The 21,111-nt window shown below is 49.3% G+C and overlaps 1 protein-coding gene across 1 annotated transcript in view; it reads left to right on the top strand.

Moving 5' to 3' along the window:
• LOC119238730 (uncharacterized) overlaps positions 1-21,111 on the top strand; it is a 62,105-nt gene that overhangs the window by 22,765 nt on the left and 18,229 nt on the right. The window contains 1 exon segment of the mRNA XM_037502704.2: positions 13,504-13,577. Within this exon segment, the coding sequence (XP_037358601.1) occupies positions 13,504-13,577 (74 nt within the window).

Genomic DNA, 21,111 nt, shown 5'->3' with positions numbered 1-21,111 from the left:
CTCTGCTCAGAGAGATGCAGATTCCAGTCAGCCCAGCAGTGACTGGTCTCACCGCCACGGCTTCAAGGGACTTCTGTATGCCTAGCTGCTGCTCGTTTTCTGTATCAGCTCTTTCCTTCCTTCCTTCCTGAGGGAACCCCGCATTCCCTTCTCACTCAAGATCCTGAGATGCTGTCTTGCCCCTTCTCCACCCAACCTTGGCAGCCGTGGATCGGGCTGGGTGGGTACGCCGTCTGTAACTGGCACTGGCAGGCTGCCCTGAAGTCTTGACTCGGCACCCAGCACAGCTCACCAGACAACCAGCAGTGGGGAATGGGGATCTATGTCTCTTCCTGGCCAGTCTGAGCTTCCTACTTTGGGGGTGCTGCTCTGTGGGACCTCCTGGCAAGTGCCAGGATTTAGGTAGCTGCCAGGCTCCTACCCCAGAACTCAACCACAGCGTTATAAATCTTTAGACCTGGGAGGCTTGTCATAGAAGGAAGGGGAGGGGTGGAGAGGGTTGAAACAGGGAAGAAGCATCAGCGGGTCTGTGGCCTCCTTGGAGAACCGTGAGGCCCTGGGAGTCTCAGGGCCCGCACTGACTTGGTTTCTGATACGCTTTTACATTCTGTTTTTTTCCCGAGCTTCACAGCCACCCAGTAACTTAATCATCTCGGTCCTGTAGCCTCATGAGACTCAAAAGAAGTCAAGAGAAATGCATTGGGTTTATCATCCTGCTAATATTAGGAACCTGCACTGTCCCACTAAAGGGGCAAGGGCAGGATGTTGGCACAGGGCCCCCAGCTGCCAAGACTCCACCTGGTACAACCTGACACATTCGGATCATGCTTAGTTGAGTGTAAAACCCCCTCACAACCATTCCCTTGTTTGAACTCCGACCGTAGAGGAGGTGAGTTAGGTGACTTCCGTTTTGGGGCAGAAGAACCAACACCTTGAGGTGAGTAACTGACCCCACGTCTGCCAGTCAGTAACAGAAGCAGGACTCCAGCAGGGACCCCGTAAAGGGAAGGGACTGCACCACCAGCTCCTGACCTTGGCTTCTCTTGCAGGTGCGCTGGTACCCTTCCTCTGATACCACCCAGCAAGGATGGAAATACCGTCAGTTCTGTTAGTTCTTCAGTAAGTGTTAGTCCAGAGGTCTAGGACGGGACATGTCCTAGGCCCTGGCTTCCTTCAGGCTCTGCCCGAGCCCAGCAGCTCACAGGTGCTAGGCCTCCCCCTAGCTTGGGCACAGGGCGCTCTGCCTGCCTTCCCCCTTCTCCCCAACCCACCCTCCTCACAAGGGGAAGTTTCAGCTCCAGTCCCATCCTCTGCTCATAGCCACCTCTCTCCCCCACTCCAGGTCTGGTCAGCTCGAAGTCCTGGCCCCCCGCTGGGGAGGAAGCCGCCCTGAGCTTCCACTGCCCCCAGGTGGCCTGTGGAGCGCTGCTGCTTACCTCCAAAGACTGTGAATTTTAAGCCTGACTCAGTGGACTACTTCCTGTTTTCTTTCTCTCCTCTCAGCCCTGTCCTGCCCCCAAACCCCTCTCCAAGGCCTCACGGGAGATTTCAGAGGCTTCCCCCCCCAGGACATCCTGGCCCAGCTCAGAGGCCTCACTGGGACCGAGTGAGGCCTAACCCTTGGTCCAAATTTGCTTCCACAGCTCCACCTCAAGGAAAGAGGCCTTTAATTTTGCATGTTTTCTGGCATGGATTACGACACTTAAAATTTGTGTATATGTGAGTGTACAGTTTGTTCTCACGTTGTGTCACCATAGCAACAGGTCCCAGCCACTACAGTTCAGTGTTCCTGAGTCCCTCCACACCCCTGCCGTATGCCCACCCTGCTTCACTGAGAACAAGCCCCGCAGCCAGTCCCACCCAGGGCCCCACCACCCCACACATGTCCGGGCTGAACAGCATCGACCGCCTAACAAAGATAGTATTTTCTTTTTCATTTCAGGTCAGGGTCCCCTGTTTCTTAGATGGGCCAACAACTGTTAAGAAAATCCTTTCTCTATTCATTTTGCTTACCTCTCCACGGCATACCCCACCTCTGCCATTGGTTCTCATTCTTTCCAAACTGCAAAACCAACCAAAAATTGAAAGTATTTTTGTACCCTGTGTAACAAAATATTTATGCATCATAAAGGATTTTTCGTGTGTGTGTGCAATTAATTATTAAAGAGACCTTGTTTGCCCTGTCAGAGAAGTTTAATGTTTAGTTTGAGGCATGAAGAAGAAAAAGGGTTTCCATTCTCCAGCAGTGAGCTTTTGTGTCAGATGTTAGTTTAAAGAAAAATGAAGGAAAAATTGTGCAATTTTATTTTGTTTGGTGAGCATAGCAGTGCTTTGCCTTCTGCCGCAGCTGTGACTGTCTTGCCGTTTTCAGACGCGGGAGACTAGGTGGCTGTTGTAATTGCTGATCCTTTGAGAATGTGAAACTGGATAATATATGAAATGCAAAATAAAAAAAATCATCCAAAGTAACAGCTCTCTGACCTTTGCTTCTGCAGGACGGCCACTGCCTTGGGGAGGGTGTGGAGAGGACAGATGGGGACAGTTGAGGGGGCTGGAAGTAAAGTGGGCCCAGCCTCACGCCACGTAGCGCCTCTCTGCTTTTCCGTGCGACTTTAAGTCTGGAGGTGGGAGCCTTACTGTCAGCCCACCCTGTGTTGAATTCACTCACCTCTTTTTTTTTTTTTTTGGCTTTCTGAGGATGAGGACAGAGATTCCCTGCACCTAAAATAAACACCCAAATGGGACCTTCATTTTCTCTTGGTGGTGTTCTCCATAGAGAAGGGCGGAGGTTGGGCTCCTCTGTGTCGTGTCCTTGGTGTGTGTGGCGAGGCTGAGCTCGAGGAAAGGAGAGGACCCAGGAATCCCACCCAGAAAGGGTTAAGCTCACCCACCCTGGAGCAGAGGGCGTGGGAGTCAGGGGCGCTACATGATGCCTCCAGCCTGGGCTGCATCTTGTGAGTTGGTGTCTCGGTTTCCTCATGTGTATGTGGTGGTTTGAAATCCTCTCCAGTTACTCCTGGAAAGTTGGAGCACTGGCCTGATGGCTTTGCTGCCGGTCTTTACCTTGCTTCTCATAGCTGGGCCTAGAAAGGGCAGGAGAGGCCCCTGAGCCTCTCCCACACGGCTTCATTCCAGCCCTGCTCTGAACAAAGTCAAGGTGGCTGTGGCTGGCTCTGGTCACTTCGTCACCTGCACCTTGGGTGACCTGCCATCCCGCTCCACTCCTGCCTCACCCCTTCTGAATCCTAGGCCTGTACTGGGTGACTTGGCTCTAAAATATTTTGCTAATGAAAGTGTCAGTTGTTAAAGGGTCAAGGATGACACTTGTGGCCCCAGTTGGTATCTGCAAGTGAAGAGGGCACAGCACCTAGGGGGTGTGAGGGGGCCCTCCTGCCAGGCATTGGCCTTGTGGGTAACTGGTAAACTGAACCACAGAGGGAGGCTCTGGGAAGGGAGAGGAATGGGCTGTGTTCGGGCAGAGAGGAGGGGGCTTGGCGCTCTTCCCGCCTCGTGCCACTGGCCGCACTGCTGTATTTGGACCAGCTGGGCACTTGCCAAGTAAGCGAGGCCTTCCCAGTCTGCAGCCCCTCCTCGTGCTGGTAGGGAAGCTGCTCTGAGCCCCACAGCCCCCACCCAAGATGAAGCCAATGCCTGACCTACTTCAGCTGTGTCAAGAACCACTGGGTCTTTCTGAGGTGGTGAATTATTTAGCTAGGGCGCGTGGGCCTTTCTGATGGGGGCTAGGAAAGCTGCTTCATAATTTAAAGGCCCCTGCTCCTCGGGCTTCCCTAGGGGGGCCTCCTTCACGCTTTACCAAGCAGGCCTCTCTGGTCTGGAAGGAGGAGCCAGGAAGGAAGGGCGGCCCTGAGGCGGTCCCAGAGGGGTCGCGCCAGCTGGACTGAGGCCTTTTCTCAGGGTGAGGCCTCCACAGAAAAGCCTTAGTCGTAGACAGTCATATTTGGACTGAACTTGTGGAGTTGATGAGCCTCCAATAAAGGGCAGCCCAGTAAGGACACAGGAAGACAGGGTCAGAAGCAGCCAGTCCTGATTTCCCATCCAATGCTGCTTCTAGAAAGCTTACTCCTTTCCAGAATGGTTTAATTGTGAAATCTGATAACTAATGAAAGGCTTTCTTTCTGACAGGGTTTTATGCATCTTGAAATAACCAAGGTTCTTTTGCGCAGGGACAGGAGGAGAGAGGTAGGGGTGGAGGGGGATGGGGGGTGGTTCCATCCCAGCAGTAGTGGAGCAGCACCCCCCTCCAATATTCCCCCCATGTGGCTGAGGAGGCCATCTTCCCAATTGTGCCTGCCTCCCACCACACACAAAGGTGGGGCCTCCCTGGTGGCACAAGGGTAAGACAGCACTATGAACCTTTCCACCTATCCACAGCCATTACAGCACGAGTTACATCACTGGCCAAGGAGCAACCCACATGGCGCAGCAGACCTCTTGTGTCTCACCTACTGCTCCCCTCAGCAGTGTATTTCAATCAGTCTGCCTGTTCTGTTCCCCACTCTGTCTGGTGGATCCTCTCACCCCCTGTATCTCTCTGGCCTGCACCCCAGCTCTTGTATGCGTAAATAAATAAATCTTTTAAAAAAAAAGAGGCTGGTGCTAAATAGATGTTCATCGGAGCACTGGCAAGCTGGGCTGCCCCTGCCAGCTGCCCCGAAGCTGACACTATTTCCTGGGACGCAGATGCCTGTGACCCTTACTGGCCCCTACACCTGGCCAGCTCCTAATCTTGGAGCCTTCACTGAGAGCAGCCTCCCAGCCCTGCCTTCGGAACTTCCCCATTGTGCATTGTAGCGGCAGGAATGGACACTGAGCAGCTTTTCTAGGATCCAGCAGACCGGGTAAAGGAGGAGTCAAGAGTCCTCAGCGGTTTTTTGCAGATTTTTTTTTTTTTAACATCTTTTTTTTTTATAGAGGCATGTTTTTTATTTATTTATTTATTCATTTTATTTGTTTGTTTTGTTTATACAAGCACTGGGTAGAGTCAGAAGCGCGGGAGGGTGAGAGAATTCACCAGAGCCAGAGCGGGGAGCAGAGCAGGCAGAAGGACTGAAGTACACTGCTGAGGGGAGCAGCGGGTGGCAGGAGAGGTCTGCACACCATGTGGGACCCTCCTCCGGTGGCCGGGGAGCAGCCGGGAATCGAACTGGCGCCGCAGAGGCCGCGGGCAGCTTTGCAACCCAGCGCTCAACCGCTGCGCCACCGGGGAGGCCCTTTTTGCAGATCTTTTATTGGGATTTACCCCGTACACAGCAGGCAGGGGTGCTGGGGGGCCAGGAGGCTGGCAGACCTGCCAGCCCCCAGCAAGTCTTCACTCTATCTGGGCTCTCCGGTGATCTAGGGCTTCTGCTTCTTTGCTTCTCTCTCGGCTTCTCTTTCGGCTTCTGCTGGCGTCCCCGTGACACCGCCCTTAAAAGCCCAGTCTCAGCCCAGGTGAATCCCATCTACCTAGGCCCACACCCTACTCCAGGTGCCCGCCATCAGGCATGCATTCAGGACCGCAAGGATCCATCATCTATCCTGATGGCGGGAGGGCAGAAAAGCCTGACATTTTTCCTTACCCTACATGCAGCCTGACAGGGCTTTATGGGAAACAGCAGGTAAAGGCTCAGGCTCCCTGGGGGTCCAGAGTCTCAGGACTCACATGCCCTCACTCTCTACCCTGCCCTCCTGCCATGCTTGTACCCTGGCCTGCTTAGCTCCCCTTCCTAAGACTCCGAGGCTTTTTGATCTTAAGGAGCTGTCAGAACAAATATCCCTAAGAAACAGGGCAAAGTTCTTCAGAGTAGGATTAGGGAAAGCGCCAGAAGGGAACTATGGAAGGGAAGGGTAAAAAATTAGGGGCGGGGGGAATGGGGAGAGAATATCCTGCTAAGTATCAGGAGGAAGGAGCAAAAACCTCTCCACTCCCTTGTGGTGTTTCTTCAGGAAGACAGGAGGGCTTAGCTGAGGGCCGGACCGTTGGGAGCGGTGTGCAGGGTTCTGGGCAGGACCCCTGCGGTGGGCCTCCTCCATCATCACCAAACCCACCCACACCCTCTGGTTTGCGCTCCGCGGCTCCCAGTTGGGTTGGGTGAATGGGAGCTCCCGCAGGAGTTTGGAGGGAAGCTGATGAGTGAGGTGGTGTGTCTTTTGGCCGTTGTCTTCATGACCTTAGAGCAAATCACTCTAGCTGGCTTTCTGCTGGTGGGCCCTTGTAGGGGCAGGAATGGACACGGTGCAGGTTTTCCGATCCCGCAGACCGGATGAAGGAGGAGTCAGAGTCCTCAGTGGTTTTGCAGGTGTTTTATTTAGATTTACCAGGCATATGGCAGGCAGGGGTGCAGGCCTCCCAGCCCCCAGCAAATCCGCACTCTCTCTGGGCTCTTCTGCTTCTTTGCTTCTCTCTTTGCTTCTCTTCGGCCTCTCCTGCTTCTTTCTCAGTTTCTGCTGGCGTCCCCGTGACGCCGCCCTTAAAAGCCCAGTCTCAGCCTAGGTGAATCCCATCTACCTATGCCCACACCCCACTCCAGGTGCCCGCCATCAGGCATGCATTCAGGACCTCAAGGATCCATCATCTATCCTGATGGTGGGAGGGCAGAAAAGCCTGACATTTTTTCCTTACCCTACAGCCCTCCACCAGCAGAGTCAGCAGGTTAGCATGGGCAGTGTTTAGTCCAGGTGAGGAGCTGTAGCACAGAGAGGTAAAGTGGTAGTTCTAAGGTCGGAGGACAGTAGCCATCGAGGGTGCGCCACTCCTGACTCCCAGCCCGGTGCTCCTTCCACCACACCCACTGGCCATTCCTGAAACACACACACACACACACACACATACACACCCTTTTAGTGGGTGGACAGAGAGGCACAAGATAGGATGGGCCACAGATGTGCAAACTGTCCCTGCAGTTCCAGAGGCCAGGACTAGTGCTTGGCCAATAATCTCTCTGCCCAGGTATCTCTTATCTCAGTATGGCCTGATCTCTTCCCAGGCTGCTTCCTGTTGAAGCGACAAGGAGAAGCCCCCAGTGAGCATCTCATATCAGCCCAACCCTGTGCAGTCTCTCTGGCCTTTTCACCTGGGGGTGGGTTTGTGGAACCACAGGACCCCTCAGGCCCCCAGCTTATACAGGAACCAAGAGAAAGTGTATTTCCATTTCTACCTAGAGAAAACGCAGCACAATGCAGGAGGAGGCATCTAAGATGAAGCAAGGTTCTAACATGCCATCCAAGCCCATCTTTCCCCCTCTAAGTGTGTCTATGTTTCTCTGAATCTGTGCCCTTCTCTGCCAAGGTTATAGGAAATTTAATGATAACATGGAAATGTGCCTAATCTATGGTAGGTACTCAATAAACGTTTGCTACAGTTGTCTTAAAAGTAACTTATTTTCATCTTTCATCCTTAACAAGACATGAAATTCTGATTTAGGCACTCCTGGGCTATTTTTCTGAAGAATTGAAGGTCTGCGAAAGGACTTGACCTGATGGAAGGAGAGGGCTGGGGCCCAAATTATTATAGAGAACACTGGAAGCCCCTCCTGCCCACGCCACACCCCTGCTGGCCTTTGGCACCTCTGGTGCTGTCTTTTGATCAGACCTTTTAGGATTTGAGAATTCTGACAATAGCTGTAGTAGGCTTATGGTTTACAAGATTCGTTCAGATGCTCCGTTTGTGGTGGTCCTCAGAAAAGCCCTTTGAGAAATAAGCCCCAAAGGCATTATTATCTGCTTTTTGTGGTTATGGAAACTAAAGTTATAACGGTCCCACAGAAAGCAGAAGGCTCAAGACCCAGCGTTTCTAGATTCCCACCCAGAGATAAATGACTCTCTGTAACTCTGGGCCACAGGGTCACCCCAAGGCCAGGGCTCCTGGCAGAGCCATGTGAGGACCCAGGAAGGAGCCCTGCTTGGGCAGGCAGAAGAGGCAGCAGTTACCCAGGCCTCTCTAGCAACCTGGGTGAGAAATAGGTTAAACAAAAGCAAAGACGACAACCATTAGTATGAGGGAGGGACAAAACTTGGAGTGGGAGGGGCAGAGCTCAGAAATCTCTTTTCCTAATTTGGCCAGAGCTGGATCATCTGCGGGCAGCATCAATGACCTGAACCTGATCTAGACGATCCCGTTAGTTTGCAAGCAACTGCATCTTCACAGAGCTTCCTGAAGGAGGAGCTCGTACTACTCAAGATAAATGACTTGAATTTGTGATTTTGAATAATTTGAGATGATGGGGCTAGGAGAGGGGGGAACTAAGTCCATCCTGGAGCCACAGACCACTCCTGTCTTTGACCTTTGCAGTTCCCCTGGGACGTGGTGTGCGGAAGGACCATCTCCATTGAACAGGAAGTTCAAGTTTGGAGAGGTACCAAAGTCGTGTGGCCATGTGGCCGTGCAGAGCACTGAGTTCTGCCCTGGTGTCACCCGAGGGAAGGACCACACCGGCTGACCCCTTTGTTTTCTCTCTGCAGTCACTGGTCCCAGCAGCAAACACTTGTTGAGTGTCTGCTCCCTTCTGGGGGCGTGTTTGGAGGATGAGGCATAGCTCCTGTTCTCCAGGTGCAGCTGGGGCCTGGGGGGTCTGGACTGTGGAGCTACTTAAGTTGGTAGTAACTGGGAAGGGGAAGATTTAGGAATTAGTGGTTTCAAATGACTCTGTTCCCCACCCCCATCCCCACCCCCCTGTCCTCTTGCCTAATTTATCCTCCCTGCCTCCCCACCCTCCCTTCACCCCCGCAAGAGTCCAGATCCTACTCTGGGCCCCATGTTATTGTGGTTCTTCCTTGGCTTCTTGGAATAGCTCTGTGCCTGGCTATGGAGGTGGGCACAGAGAGAGATGCCCCCTCATTTCCCACCTCAGGGTGACTCCTCAGCTTCCAGAGCAGGACCCTGATACCCTGCCCTGGGGGCTGGGACTCTCCTAACAGGGGCATCTCAGTTGTGCCTGCTGCTCTCTGCAGACCCAGGTTCTCATTACTGCAGCGTGTACTTCCTGGAAACACACTTGGGTCTCAGGGAAAAGACGGGGGAGAAGCACCATAAAAGGGGAACAGGAGGGAGCGAGAGCCCCAGAGCAGTGATCTCTACTAGGATTTTCCCCAAAGACTATCCTCCCAAACATTATTTGCACATATTTTCCATGGATGTATATATTTAAATCTCTTGTCTACAGCTGCCAGATGAATCATGCCAAAATACTGCCGTCAGAATTTCAAAGAAGTTTCTTTCATGGTTCTCTAGAGCCTGTGGGCTGATGGCCAGGGTCAGGCATTGGGGCCCACCCATCTGGCTTCTGGCCTCTTCTTCCCTGCGCGTTCAAGTCAAGACATTTGCTGACTGCTCTGCAGGCTCTGAGATCCTCATAGAGAGAGGGTGCCCTAAAGAAACTGAGCAATGCTTTTATCCTCAAGGTAACAGGGGGACCTCAGTGTGACTTCATCCCAGGTCTCACCTTCTGATTAACTTGATGTGACCCCAGCAAATCCCATTTTCTCCCTTTGACCCTTCCCTGTTCTGCCTTTCCTACATCCTCCGTTGCTCCCTGTGTTCACCTGCGGTTGCATCTCTGGTGTCTTTCTTGGCCCAGTGCTTCCCAAGGTGAGGTTTCTGCTCACCTAGCAGCCCTACGCAGGTGACGGCTGAGGGGGCCGCTGGCTTCCCAGGGGCCAGAAGTAGGGCTGGGGCGCCCTCTTGTGGCCAAAAATTCTCTCCAGCCTCATACGTATTTTCCTTCAGATTTTCCAGGAGGAAATTGGCCTGGGGGTTATTACTTCAATGTCAGTTTGTTTTGGATGGTCTGGGCACCTCTGTTCTGGCTAATGTTCTCAGCGGCAGTCGCTCCCAAATATTTATAGATCCCCTACTCGACTTATACATAGTTTATACTCTAGATAGCCAGTCCGTGGCACTGGGGATGCAAAAGTGAACATTAGGCCCTGAGAAATTTGGCCCAACCCCCTCAGTTTACTGATGGAGGAGCCTCCACCCTAAGAGGCAAAGAGATGCGCTCAAGTTCATTCAGTTATGCAGAATCTACATGAAACTCAGGTGTCCTTCCAGTGACGTAGATTGAGCCAGTTACCTCTGTGGCCTTTATCTCACTGATTAATGTCCTGGTTGTCCACAGTGAGGTACCAGGAAGACCACTGAGTTTAATAACCATTGTTACTGGGGGCCTCCCAGTAAGTCTCAGCACAGAGGGCCTGAGGGCCTGAGGTCAATCCCAGCCAGGGAGCTGACCCACATGGCACTAGCAGACCTCCCATGTCTCGCCCGCTGCTCCCCTCAGCAGTGTATTTCAGTACATCTGCCTGTTCTGCTCCCTGCTCTGTCTCTGGTGAATCCTCTTCTTTTTTTTTTTTTTTAAAGATTTATTTATTTTTATTCAAGAATTGGGGTACAGGCCAGAGACGCAGGGGTGAGAGGACCCACCAGAGACAGAGTGGGGAACAGAACAGGCAGAACGACAGAAGTACACTGCCGAGGGGGGCAGTGGGCGAGACAGGAGAGGTCTGTCCTGCCATGTGGGTTTCTCTCTGGCCGGCTGGGAATCGAACCCATGCTGCAGAGGCTGCAGATTTCTTCATAGGTTGCGTCCTAACCCCTGCGCCACCAGGGAGGCCCTGAATCCTCTTCTTCCCCCCACCCTCCCCCAAGCACTCCTGGCCTGCCCAGTTCTTCTATGCTAAAATAAATAAATAAAATCTTTAAAGAAACTATCGTTACTATTTTTCAGAGTTTACATGTTTCCTTTCTCCTATCTGGGGGATGTAACCCACTGGCAGGGCAGGGAGAGAGTTCCTCGGTGCTCAGGTTTGTACTGAGCCTTTCAGTGCACCATTCCCAGATGTATTATCAGTTAGCATGACCAGATCTTGATCTCATTTAGGTGAACCGTTCTGGTCACTACCCAGACTGGCAGTTCCTTTAGAACATAGGTCATGTCATTGACACTTACCAGCATAGCCAAGGGCCCTGGTGGTGCTACGTACCTGCTAACTAGCTGCTTCACTTTTGAGACACACTGCAGGCAAGTCTCTTCTCCTCTCTGAATGTGTCCTCATGGGAATGCAGCCTCAATGGACGGCCCCACTTGCAAACGCACTTGAAAATATCCACAAGTGCTGCCTTCATAGGCAAAATCTTTCTTGTCCCCCAAGATCTCCAAACATATTTTCGATAATGGTGAGAGGGGATGTTCTGGAAGCAATTGGATGGATTGCTGTTTGTCCCCTATCCTGATTTTTTAAAAAGATTATTTATGCATACAAGCTGGGGTACAGGCCAGAAATGCAGGGTTGGGTGAGAGGAGTCGCCAGAGACAGAGTGGGGAACAGAACAGGAAGACTGACCAAAGTACACTGCTGAGGGGAACAGCGGGGGAGTCAGGAGAGGTCTGCTGTGCCATGTGGGTTGCTCCCTGGCCGGCTGGGGATTGAACTCATGCCGCAGAGACTGCAGACTGCTTCATAGTACAGTGCTTAACCCCTTGCGCCACCAGGGAGGCCCCCCCATCCTGATATTTTTTACCCTATTATCCATCATGAAATGCCAGCCTGAGTCCCAAGTTGCAGTCTTCCAGCCTACAGGAACTGAGGGAGGCAGCCTGGGTGACTAGGTGGCAGAGAGCTCACACTCTACTGAAAGGGGCAGTGGCCTCTCCTCAGCCGTGGCCAGCTGTTGCTCAGCAGGATGGGAACCCCATGGGGCTTGAGGTGTTGATTTTTCAAGAGGAAATAGATACTAAAAAAAAAAAATATTTTTGCATAGTTGAACTGGGGTGTAGACTGAAGATGCAGTGAGTGAGAGGATTCACCAGAGACAGAGTGGGGAACAGAACAGGCAGACTGACTAAAGTACACTGCTGAGGGGAGCAGCGGGTGAGACAGGAGAGGTCTGCTGTGCCATGGCTGGGTATCGAACTCAGGCCATAGCAGTGATAGCTCTGAGACTTAAACCATAGGCCATCAGGGAGGACCAACATTCAAATTTTATTTTACTTTTTTAATTATTAGATATATTTATATTAAATATATTTATTTATATAAATATATTTTACATTGTCGTTCATTTTTGTGCAATGTTAGATTTCTCCTCTGAAGTCCAACATTCAAATTTTAATGTGAACATTTTTTATTTTGGATCTTAGTAACTAAGTGAAAAAATTAGAACTACTAAAACCCTATCCGTGCACTGTTGCTTTGCAACATAAAGATCCCTAGTTTTCATTTTGTGCAGTGAATCTGGTGTCAAAAACAGCCTCCCAATGCTCAGTTGCCCTAACTCATGTGTAAGACACCTATTCTCCCTCCTTCATTGCCTTCGTTTTCTCCAGAAGCATCTTTGGTCAGCAAAGAGCCAGACATCTCCTCACTTAGTAGGAGCAGTTCTCCCACTGAAGAACCAGAGTTTGGCTTCCTTGTGACACTGATCGGCGATGCCTTCAGAGGCCACCAGGGGGCAGGGTCGGGTGCTGAAAGCATTGGCTCTGGCTGGCTGAGCAGTGATATTTGCAAGTTGCTGTTTTCAGTTTAACTCAGGTTTGGGAATTCAGGAAGGCATCTGGGGTCCTTCCCTCAGGGGACACTGTGTCTCACCTCCCAGTGGGTGCCCACCGTCCCCACTGTGGACGTCCTGCCCTTAGCACCTGCCCCCCACCGCACAAGTCTCCCATGTCCCCAACCACCCAGCTGCCACCATGTCAGACTGGTCTGCCTAAATCCACTTTCCACTGACCTTTCAAGAGATTTTAGTGACTTGTCATTTTCCTATAGCTTTCCAGAAGTGAACTGTAAAGAAACTAGACTCCCTTCAGCGAAGAAGAGTGGAGTGGGAGGAGCTTTTCTAGCATCTCACTTGTATTCACAAGTCAACCTGTGATATCGCCAGGTCACAGGTGAGGAGGTTGATCCTCAGAGAAAAGTGGCCAATTCTGTCATGGGGCAGAATTCATATTTGATGATTTTTGTTGATAGGTAGTCTGGGGGATGTGAAACTTAAAGATTTGGTTTCCATCATGGTCAAAGAGACTACATCTTATTAGGAAAGCATGGTACATGTGTAAGAAGGAACTAACTCCCAAGGGCTTCCAAATGGATAGTGTAGGCAACAATGACAGAGAGAAGTCCTGGATCAAAATGGGGGAGGCTTCCTAAAGGAAGTGGCAGTGTTCATACTTGGGCAAGTGTATCCCTAGAGATACCAGCGACTTTCCAAAGGGTCAACAACAGGGTTATGTTGCAGGGAATCCATTTCCAGAACATCATCAATAAGTACTATTCTATTTCTGGACACACCTCTCGGTTCATTTTACAGTTTCTTATTTCACAGTTAGAAAAGAAAGATATGCTTCCAGGTAAACTTTCCTACCTTTTAGAAGTTAAGTGTGGCCATGTGACTTACTTTAGCCAATGAAATGTGAACCAAAGTGTCATTTCTGGGTGGAAGTGTTTAAGAGTCAGCGTATGATTTTCCTTTTTAACTTCTCGGTGCCATGGTGACCGGTGACATTTCAGCTGGTGGAGTTTGGACCCCTGAGTGATGGTGGCATGAATCAGAACCCCCAACTGACCTACGATGGACATGTATCGTGAGTTGGAGGTGGAGGGGAGAAGAACCTTTGTTGGTTTAAGCAGCTGAGATTTTTCAGGTTTCCTGTTGCTACAGCATAACTTAGCCTGTTCTCTACAGAGCACTTATCACTCGTCCATCCCACATCTTCCTTTGGACTATGCCTTGGTGTGCAAAAATCTCTGGGACGCCACACAAAGAAAGTTTAAAATAGTGATGTGAATATTGAGAAAGTCAGTGGTTCAAAACCCCTTTGTAAATAAAAAATGTCCTAATATTTTGCTTTCAACAATCGAAGGAGGTGAATCAAATTCCTCACCTGCTTGAGGATGGGGTGGCACTAGGGAATCTGTCAGGATGTCTTCCACTCTATCCTCTTATTTATGTGAATAAGAGTTCTCAGCAGTAACATCTGTAACAGTGTAATGTGGAAATAAAATTGTTGCTGAGCACCAACTCCCTCCAGCATCTTGATATCTATCTTGATATGAGTTGAATTTCCTATAAAATTTTACTTCCATTTAGTAATTCTTTCTATCAGTGTTTGCAATTTATTTATATTATTTTTGATGTTGAACTCAAAATAATTGTAATAATAAGTCAACCCCGAAGAAAATTTTAAACTCTAGATCCTTATGATCACAAAAAATAAGAAAAGGATACAATTTTAACTTATATATGTCATATGGCAGGGAACTGTGGGTTGGTGATCAACAAAAGATTTTCAAGCACAAACTATGTATTCTGTGTGAAGAAAATACAACTTCAAGGAGAAAGAGCAATGATGTCAATTTTTCCCTCTGTTAAGGAAGAGCTTGCTAATATGTTTTGTAAAGGTTGATAATAGAGATCAAATTGCTGTGATTCCACTGATTACTTTTATGTAGGGTTAACTTTAAAATGTCAATATGTACCAAAGTGTACCAGAAACGACATCCTTTCAACTACTTAAAGCTATTTGGAAAAAATTTTAAATTTAAAATTTTCAGGAGAATATGGAGTATAAAAAGTGCTTTTTTTTTTTTTTTTAATTTATACAAGCACTGGGTACAGTCAGAAGCGCGGGAGGGTGAGAGAATTCACCAGAGCCAGAGCGGGGAGCAGAGCAGGCAGAAGGACCGAAGTACACTGCTGAGGGGGGCAGCGGGCGGCAGGAGAGGTCTGCGCGCCATGTGGGACCCTCCTCCGGTGACCAGGGAGCAGCCGGGGATCGAACCAGCGCTGCAGAACTGGCGCTCAACCTCTGCACCACCGGGGAGGCCCTAAAAAGGTTTTCAATTAAATTTATTTTCTTACACTGTTGTTAATTTTTGAACAGCATTTGATTTCTCCCCTCGGGTGTATAAAAAAGTTTATTGAGGGATGCATCGTTTGAACTTTTGTTTAAGGCAGGCATGAGCTAAGTTATTGAAAGACTGCTTACCTTCAGGGATTGGCTGGGTTTGGCTTCGTAGAGGAGTAGAAGAGCATTCTAGGTAGGAAGACAAGAGAGAAATGGTGGAGAAGCAGAAACGGTATGTTCAGGGAACTGTGAGTGGGCCAGTCCACAGAGAGGAGCGTCTGGTGAGAATTTGAAAGGTAAGTTGGGATAAGACCAACAGTTACTAGACTGAGGCTGTTTTGCTTCTTAGTCACTTTATTATGAACACTGTGAACAAGTATAATCTTGTAAAAAATCAAACCTTTGGGCATAGGCATGCCCCCTGCCCTTACTCCTCAGAGGTGACCTTGATTTTCAGTTTGGTATTCACCTTTTCAGATGTATTCCCAGGCACATGGGGGGAGAGCCGAGCCCTTACTCCTTTATGTCTGGCAACTGGGTTTGCCGCTGGACTTGAGAATTATGATTCGGGAGTGAGGGGTAATTTGGACATAAAGCCTGTGACATCGTATTGGCAGAAGGTGCGTTGAGCATCGTGCCACTGGAAGGCGTGGGAGAAGACACAATCCCATCTTTATTTGCTCGCAGATATACCTGACTGGGTCAAAATAGTCTCTCTAGAAACAGGTGGCCCTCTCAGTTACTGTACTGTCCCCACTTGTGGCAGAGACAAGGGCACCGAAAACTAATAATCACATAGGTGTGATGCTTAGTCTCTGTTTCTGACAATGGGGCGTGGTGGGCACTGTGGCAAAGGGTTGGCCCAAGCTCTTTCTTTTTTTTTTTTTTTTAAAGAGGCATGTATATTTATTTATTTATTTGTTTGTTTGTTTGTACATTCACTGGGTACAGTCAGAAGCGCGGGAGGGTGAGAGAATTCACCAGAGCCAGAGTGGGGAGCAGAGCAGGCAGAAGGACCGAAGTACACTGCTGAGGGAGCAGCGGGCGGAGGAGAGGTCTGCGCGCATGTGGGACCAGCAGTCGGGATCGAACCGGCGCCGCTGAGGCTGCGGGCAGCTTCGCAACCCAGCGCTCAACCGCTGCGCCACCGGGGAGGCCCGGCCCAAGCTCTTTCTAAAAGGAGCAGTCGTTCCTCTGTCCAGTCAACCGCTGTCTTGCGGGAATATGGTGTGTGTGTTAGGCGTGTGTTAAGACTTTTCCAGAGACTGTGGAAATTGGGATATTTCTGCAAAATCTCTCAAATTTGCTCAAAGATCTTTTTGTTTTGCTGGCTGCACAGAACATGTGTTTGTAGGATACACCTGGCTGCGGGCTACTAGTTTGTAATCTCTGCTTTCGGGCTCCTGGCCTGAAGGCACAGCACTGGACCTTTATGTAATTTCTTGACATGTTGCTTGGCCCTAAGATGTACGTGGTAATGAAGGATCCTGGGCTTCTTAGGCAGATGCTGTGGCAATGGTTGACTTTCCTCAACATGTCTGGTTCCCACCGCTTTCTAACTTCCAGCTAGTCACAGAGCTCCAGGAAGCAGAAGGTTCCAGAAGCATCCTCATAAATCCAGGGAAGTCAGCCAATCAAGTCACTAGGGGCCAAGATTCCTCCAGGGAGTTGGTCCTAAGGCCTTCTCTCAGGACTTCAGGGCGGGCTCCTATGCCTCTCTCAGGACAGAGCCCTGTGGGAACACACACTGGTGACTATTTCTCAGAGGACTTTGTCCTGTGACTAAAGCCAAGCAAGGCACGCAGACACAAATGAAAACATACATACATACTCACCTCCCCCCCTCCTGGCACTTCCAAGACTTTTTCCCACGCAGTCCCAGGGCAGCCGGAAGGGCAGCTGGTCATGGGAATGGACCCGAGGCCCCCACCCCCAATGGAAGCTCCACCCTGCTCCATTTACTCCTGGCCATGCACTCCCCAGGCCCCTCTGCCTGCTTACTACTTCCAGGGAAGGAAATAGCTAACAATGCGGCACATCAGAGAGTGGGCACAGAGCCCAGGGCCTAGTACCGGTCCTTGGCTGGCCTGGGCTCCAATCCCTGGCTGCCTTGTTCTCACCACTCACACCTCCCTCTCAGCTGGTTGCCCCAAAGGTTGGCTTTCCTCAGAGCCTTCTCTCCACCTCATCATACCTATGATGATAAATTTCAGGTGCTGACAACTCTTTCTCCCTTTCCTCGGCTCATGCCTTCTCCGCTGTGTGGTACCCTTGGTGTTCATGGTCCCACAAGCTGTTTGGTTTGGGTGTAATTCCCAGTAGTGAGGGTCTGACACTTTGATGGAGAGTTGACCAGTGGGGTGAGTGAGAAGAGTCAATGTTTTCTGAATTCATTCTCTAGAGGTGAAAGCAAGGCCTGAGAACAGAGATGGTACCAGGACAAGAGCAGTGGTTTGGGCAGAAGCAGGGAGCGCTCACAGGACTCTGGGGTCAATCTCAGAGAAACAGAAAGGAATTACTAGTCATTTTTAATTTCTTGAGGCTGGGGAGTTGGTGGGAACCACTGCTTTTGTTTTTCCCCTTGGTCTAAAATAATGTTTGGCCTGGTTCCGGAACCCCACGCCCCAGGTGGTGCTGCCCCGTGTTCACTCTCTGTTCTGGTGCTTTCAACTGCCTTGCCTTCCGCCAGGCATTTCCTGCCCGGGAGCCAAGGGCGCAGGGTTCCCCACAGATCTTTTGCTGCCTCTCTGAAAGTCAGTGTCCCTTCTCCCCTGGATCCTGGCTCAGGTTGCAGGGAGTGGGATGGAAGTTAGATCCTGGGAGGTGGCTCACTGGGTGGGTGATCCACAGACCCTTCTCCTCCACACCCCATGTGGTTCCAGAAGTGGTGGGGTGTGTCCTGAATCCCATTCTCTCCCCCTTGACATTAAGTTTCCCCCTGTAAGTGATTTCTGCCCCTGCACAGCTTGATCATACACAACTGGCCACTTGGGGACCTAAAACGTCTTTAGAGTGGGAAAGAGTCCTCAAGAGGCCAAGCCAACCTCAAATTTTTGGTGAGAAAGTGAGGAAAAGGGGAATTGGGGGGGAGGAAAAGGGAGACCACAGAGGCTCTTGGGTTTTCTCAGTCTTAGGCAGTCTTTCTGTAAACTTCAATTTCTTTTTTTTTTTTAAAGATTTGTTTTATTTGTTTTTATTATGCATACAAGAGCTGGGATGTAGGCCAGAGGTGGTGGTGGTGAGAAGATTCACCAGAGACAGAGTGGGGAGCAGAACAGGCAGACTGACTGACATACACTGCTGAGGGGAGCAGCAGGCAAGACAGGAGAGGTCTGCTGCGCCATGGGGGTCAGCTCCCTGGCTGGGGATCAAACTCAGGCTGCAGTGGCTGGCGATAGCTTGATAGCGCTGAGACTTTAACCCCTGTGCCACCAGGGGTTAAATGGATATAATTGACATATGACATTGTATAAATTCAGGGAGAACAGTATAATGATTTCACCCACATAGATCATGAAATGGGCACCAAAGTAAATTTCATTAATGTCCAAGAGCTCATCTAGATAACAGAGAACTTATAGCACCACCAAAAAACTCCAAAATACTAACGACAAATATATATATATATATTTTATTCTTGTATGAGAATTCTTAGGATCTACTCTTAACAATTTTCCTATATATCACAGGGTAGGGTTAACTAATGACATTCTAGTACTTATTTATCTTCTACTTGGAAATTTGTGTCCTTTGACCTCCATCATCCAATTCCCTCTCCCCAGGCTCCCCTATAGATTTCAAATACTCAGGCTATTTTAAGGGGAATGGATCGAAAGAGGACAAGAAAGGAGATAGAAGGAGACCAAAAAAGAGATGGTGGATTGAATCAGGAAGGACGAGAATGAGAATAAATACACCCATGGTGGAGACAGACTTATTATGGTGGGTTGTTACTGATGGGGAAACGAGAGGACCGGCTGTGATGGATAGGCGGGCGAGGAGAGGGCAGGGGTGAGGAAAAGGGCAGAACTGGAAGAACACTGAGATCCTGCCTGAGTGACCAGATGGTGGTGGGCCATTTATGTCCGTGAGGAAGGCTGGGAAGGACTGGGTTGGGAGGCATGGAATCCGGATTGGCAGGTGAGCTTAGAGCCATTCAAAGGAGGTGTCAGGCTGGCCTTGGAGAGTTCTAGAGACAGTGATTTGGGAGTCATTGGGCTACAGTGGTATTTAATCATGGGAATGAGGGACGTCATCTAGGATAGAGAGAGGGGGCCCCCAGGAGTAGGCCCTGGGAAACCCCAACATTCAGGTGGCAAGAAACTGGAAAAGGACACTGAGCAGCAGTGGCCGGAGAGCTGCTCAGGGGAGGACAATGTCATGGAAAAGAAGAGTGTCCCAAGAGGAAGGAGCGTCAACTCTGTTAGAGGTTCCTGAAGTGAAGTGACACAACAGAGCTGACTCTGGATTTGGCAGTGTAGAGAGCAGAGGTGACCTAGACGCCAGGAGCTTCTGCGCAGTGGGTGGATGTCAGATCGGTAAGGTTTAAATTTTGTTGTTGATATTATTGCTTTGGTTTTTAAAAATTTTATTTATTTTTTGTTTCTTAAAAACTTAAAGTTTCGCTATGGAAAATGTGAGACATTCCAGTTAAAAGCATAATTCAACAATCATCAGCTCCTAGCTCCTGGTTTTGTCCATACTCTCTCCCCGCTTTGATTCTTTTGAAGCTAATCGGAGGCATGTCATCTCATTTGTAAACCTTTCAGTGTGTGTCTATAAAAAGAGAAGGATTAAAAAGCCAATGCCATGATCAGACCTAAAGAAAAAATCCAGTATTTCCTTTTTAAGTTGAGATATAATTGACGTAGAGCTTTGTATTAGTTTCAGGTGAGGTGTGCAGTGCAATGACTTGATAGACGTATATGTTGGGAAATGTTAGGCAGAGTAAGTTTAGTTAACACTCATCATAGACATAGTCACAAAATTTTTTGTTGAGATGAGAACTCTTAAGATCTACTCTTTTAGCAATTTTCAAATAAAGCAGCTTTTCTCGCCTCAGTTATGATGCTGACATTACATCCGGGCCTATTCCTCTTGTAACTGTGATTTGTACCTTTTGACCACTGTCACCATTTTACCCATCCCCATAATAATAATAATTTCTTATTATCAATGCTCACATTTCCCTAATTATCATATGTATTTTTAAAAACATTTTTTAAAGTTGGTTTCTTTGAATCAGCATCAGGTTGATGAGCCACAGGTTGTAAGTGGTAGATAAGTCTCTCAAGTCTATTTTAGTTTATTTATTTATTTTTAAAAAAGATTTATTCATTTATGCATACAAGAACTGGGGTGTAAGCCAGAGGTACAGGGGGTGAGAGCATTCACCAGAGAGAGTGAGGAGCAGAAAAGGCAGATCTACTGAAATACACTGCTGAGGGGAGCAGCAGCCGAGGCAGGAGAGGTCTGCTGTGCCATGTGGGTTTCTCCCTGGCCGGCCAGGGATCAAACTTGTGCTGCAGTGGCTGGTGATAGCTTGATAGCGCTGTCTTTAACCCCTGTGCCACCAGGGAGGCCCTCAAGTCTATTTTAATCTATAGATTCTTACCCTCCTTTTTTTTTTTTTTTTTCTTTATTTGTAAAGAAACTGATTTTTTTCCTTTAGAAGTTTCCTAACTTCAGGATTGTGCTGATTGCATTGCCCGGGTGCCATTTAATGAGTTCCTTTATCTCCTTTTGTCTTCTAAGGTTTTTTTGTTTTTTTTTTATAGAGGCATGTTTTATTTTATTTTATTTATTTGTTTGTTTATACAAGCACTGGGTACAGTCAGAAGCGCGGGAGGGAGAGAATTCACTAGAGCCAGAGCGGGGAGCAGAGCAGGCAGAAGGACCGAAGTACACTGCTGAGGGGAGCAGCGGGCGGCAGGAGAGGTCTGCGCGCCATGTGGGACCCTCCTCTGGTGGCCGGGGAGCAGCCGGGGATCAAACCGGCGCCGCAGAGGCCGCGGGCAGCTTTGCAACCCAGCGCTCAACCGCTGCGCCACCGGGGAGGCCCTCCTTTTGTCTTCTATAAACTATAGTTAGACATAAAGGTATGCTGTGAATCAGGTTCAAGTTTCTGTCAAGAATATTTCATAGGTAGGGATGTATCCTTTCATCAGGAGGGATATAACCTGCATTTGTCTCACTAAAATTAACAGCTGTGAATGATCAGTATTTCCTTTTGGGTTTGCAAAATGGTGCTGCTCTATTATTTCCTCCTATT

This window comes from Talpa occidentalis, unplaced genomic scaffold, assembly GCF_014898055.3.
Source record: "Talpa occidentalis isolate TD23 unplaced genomic scaffold, MPIMG_talOcc4v2.1 talOcc4.11, whole genome shotgun sequence".
Classification (NCBI taxonomy): Eukaryota; Metazoa; Chordata; class Mammalia; order Eulipotyphla; family Talpidae; genus Talpa; species Talpa occidentalis.
Note: the sequence above shows the minus strand (reverse complement) of the source record. Positions and strands in the feature narration are given on the sequence as shown.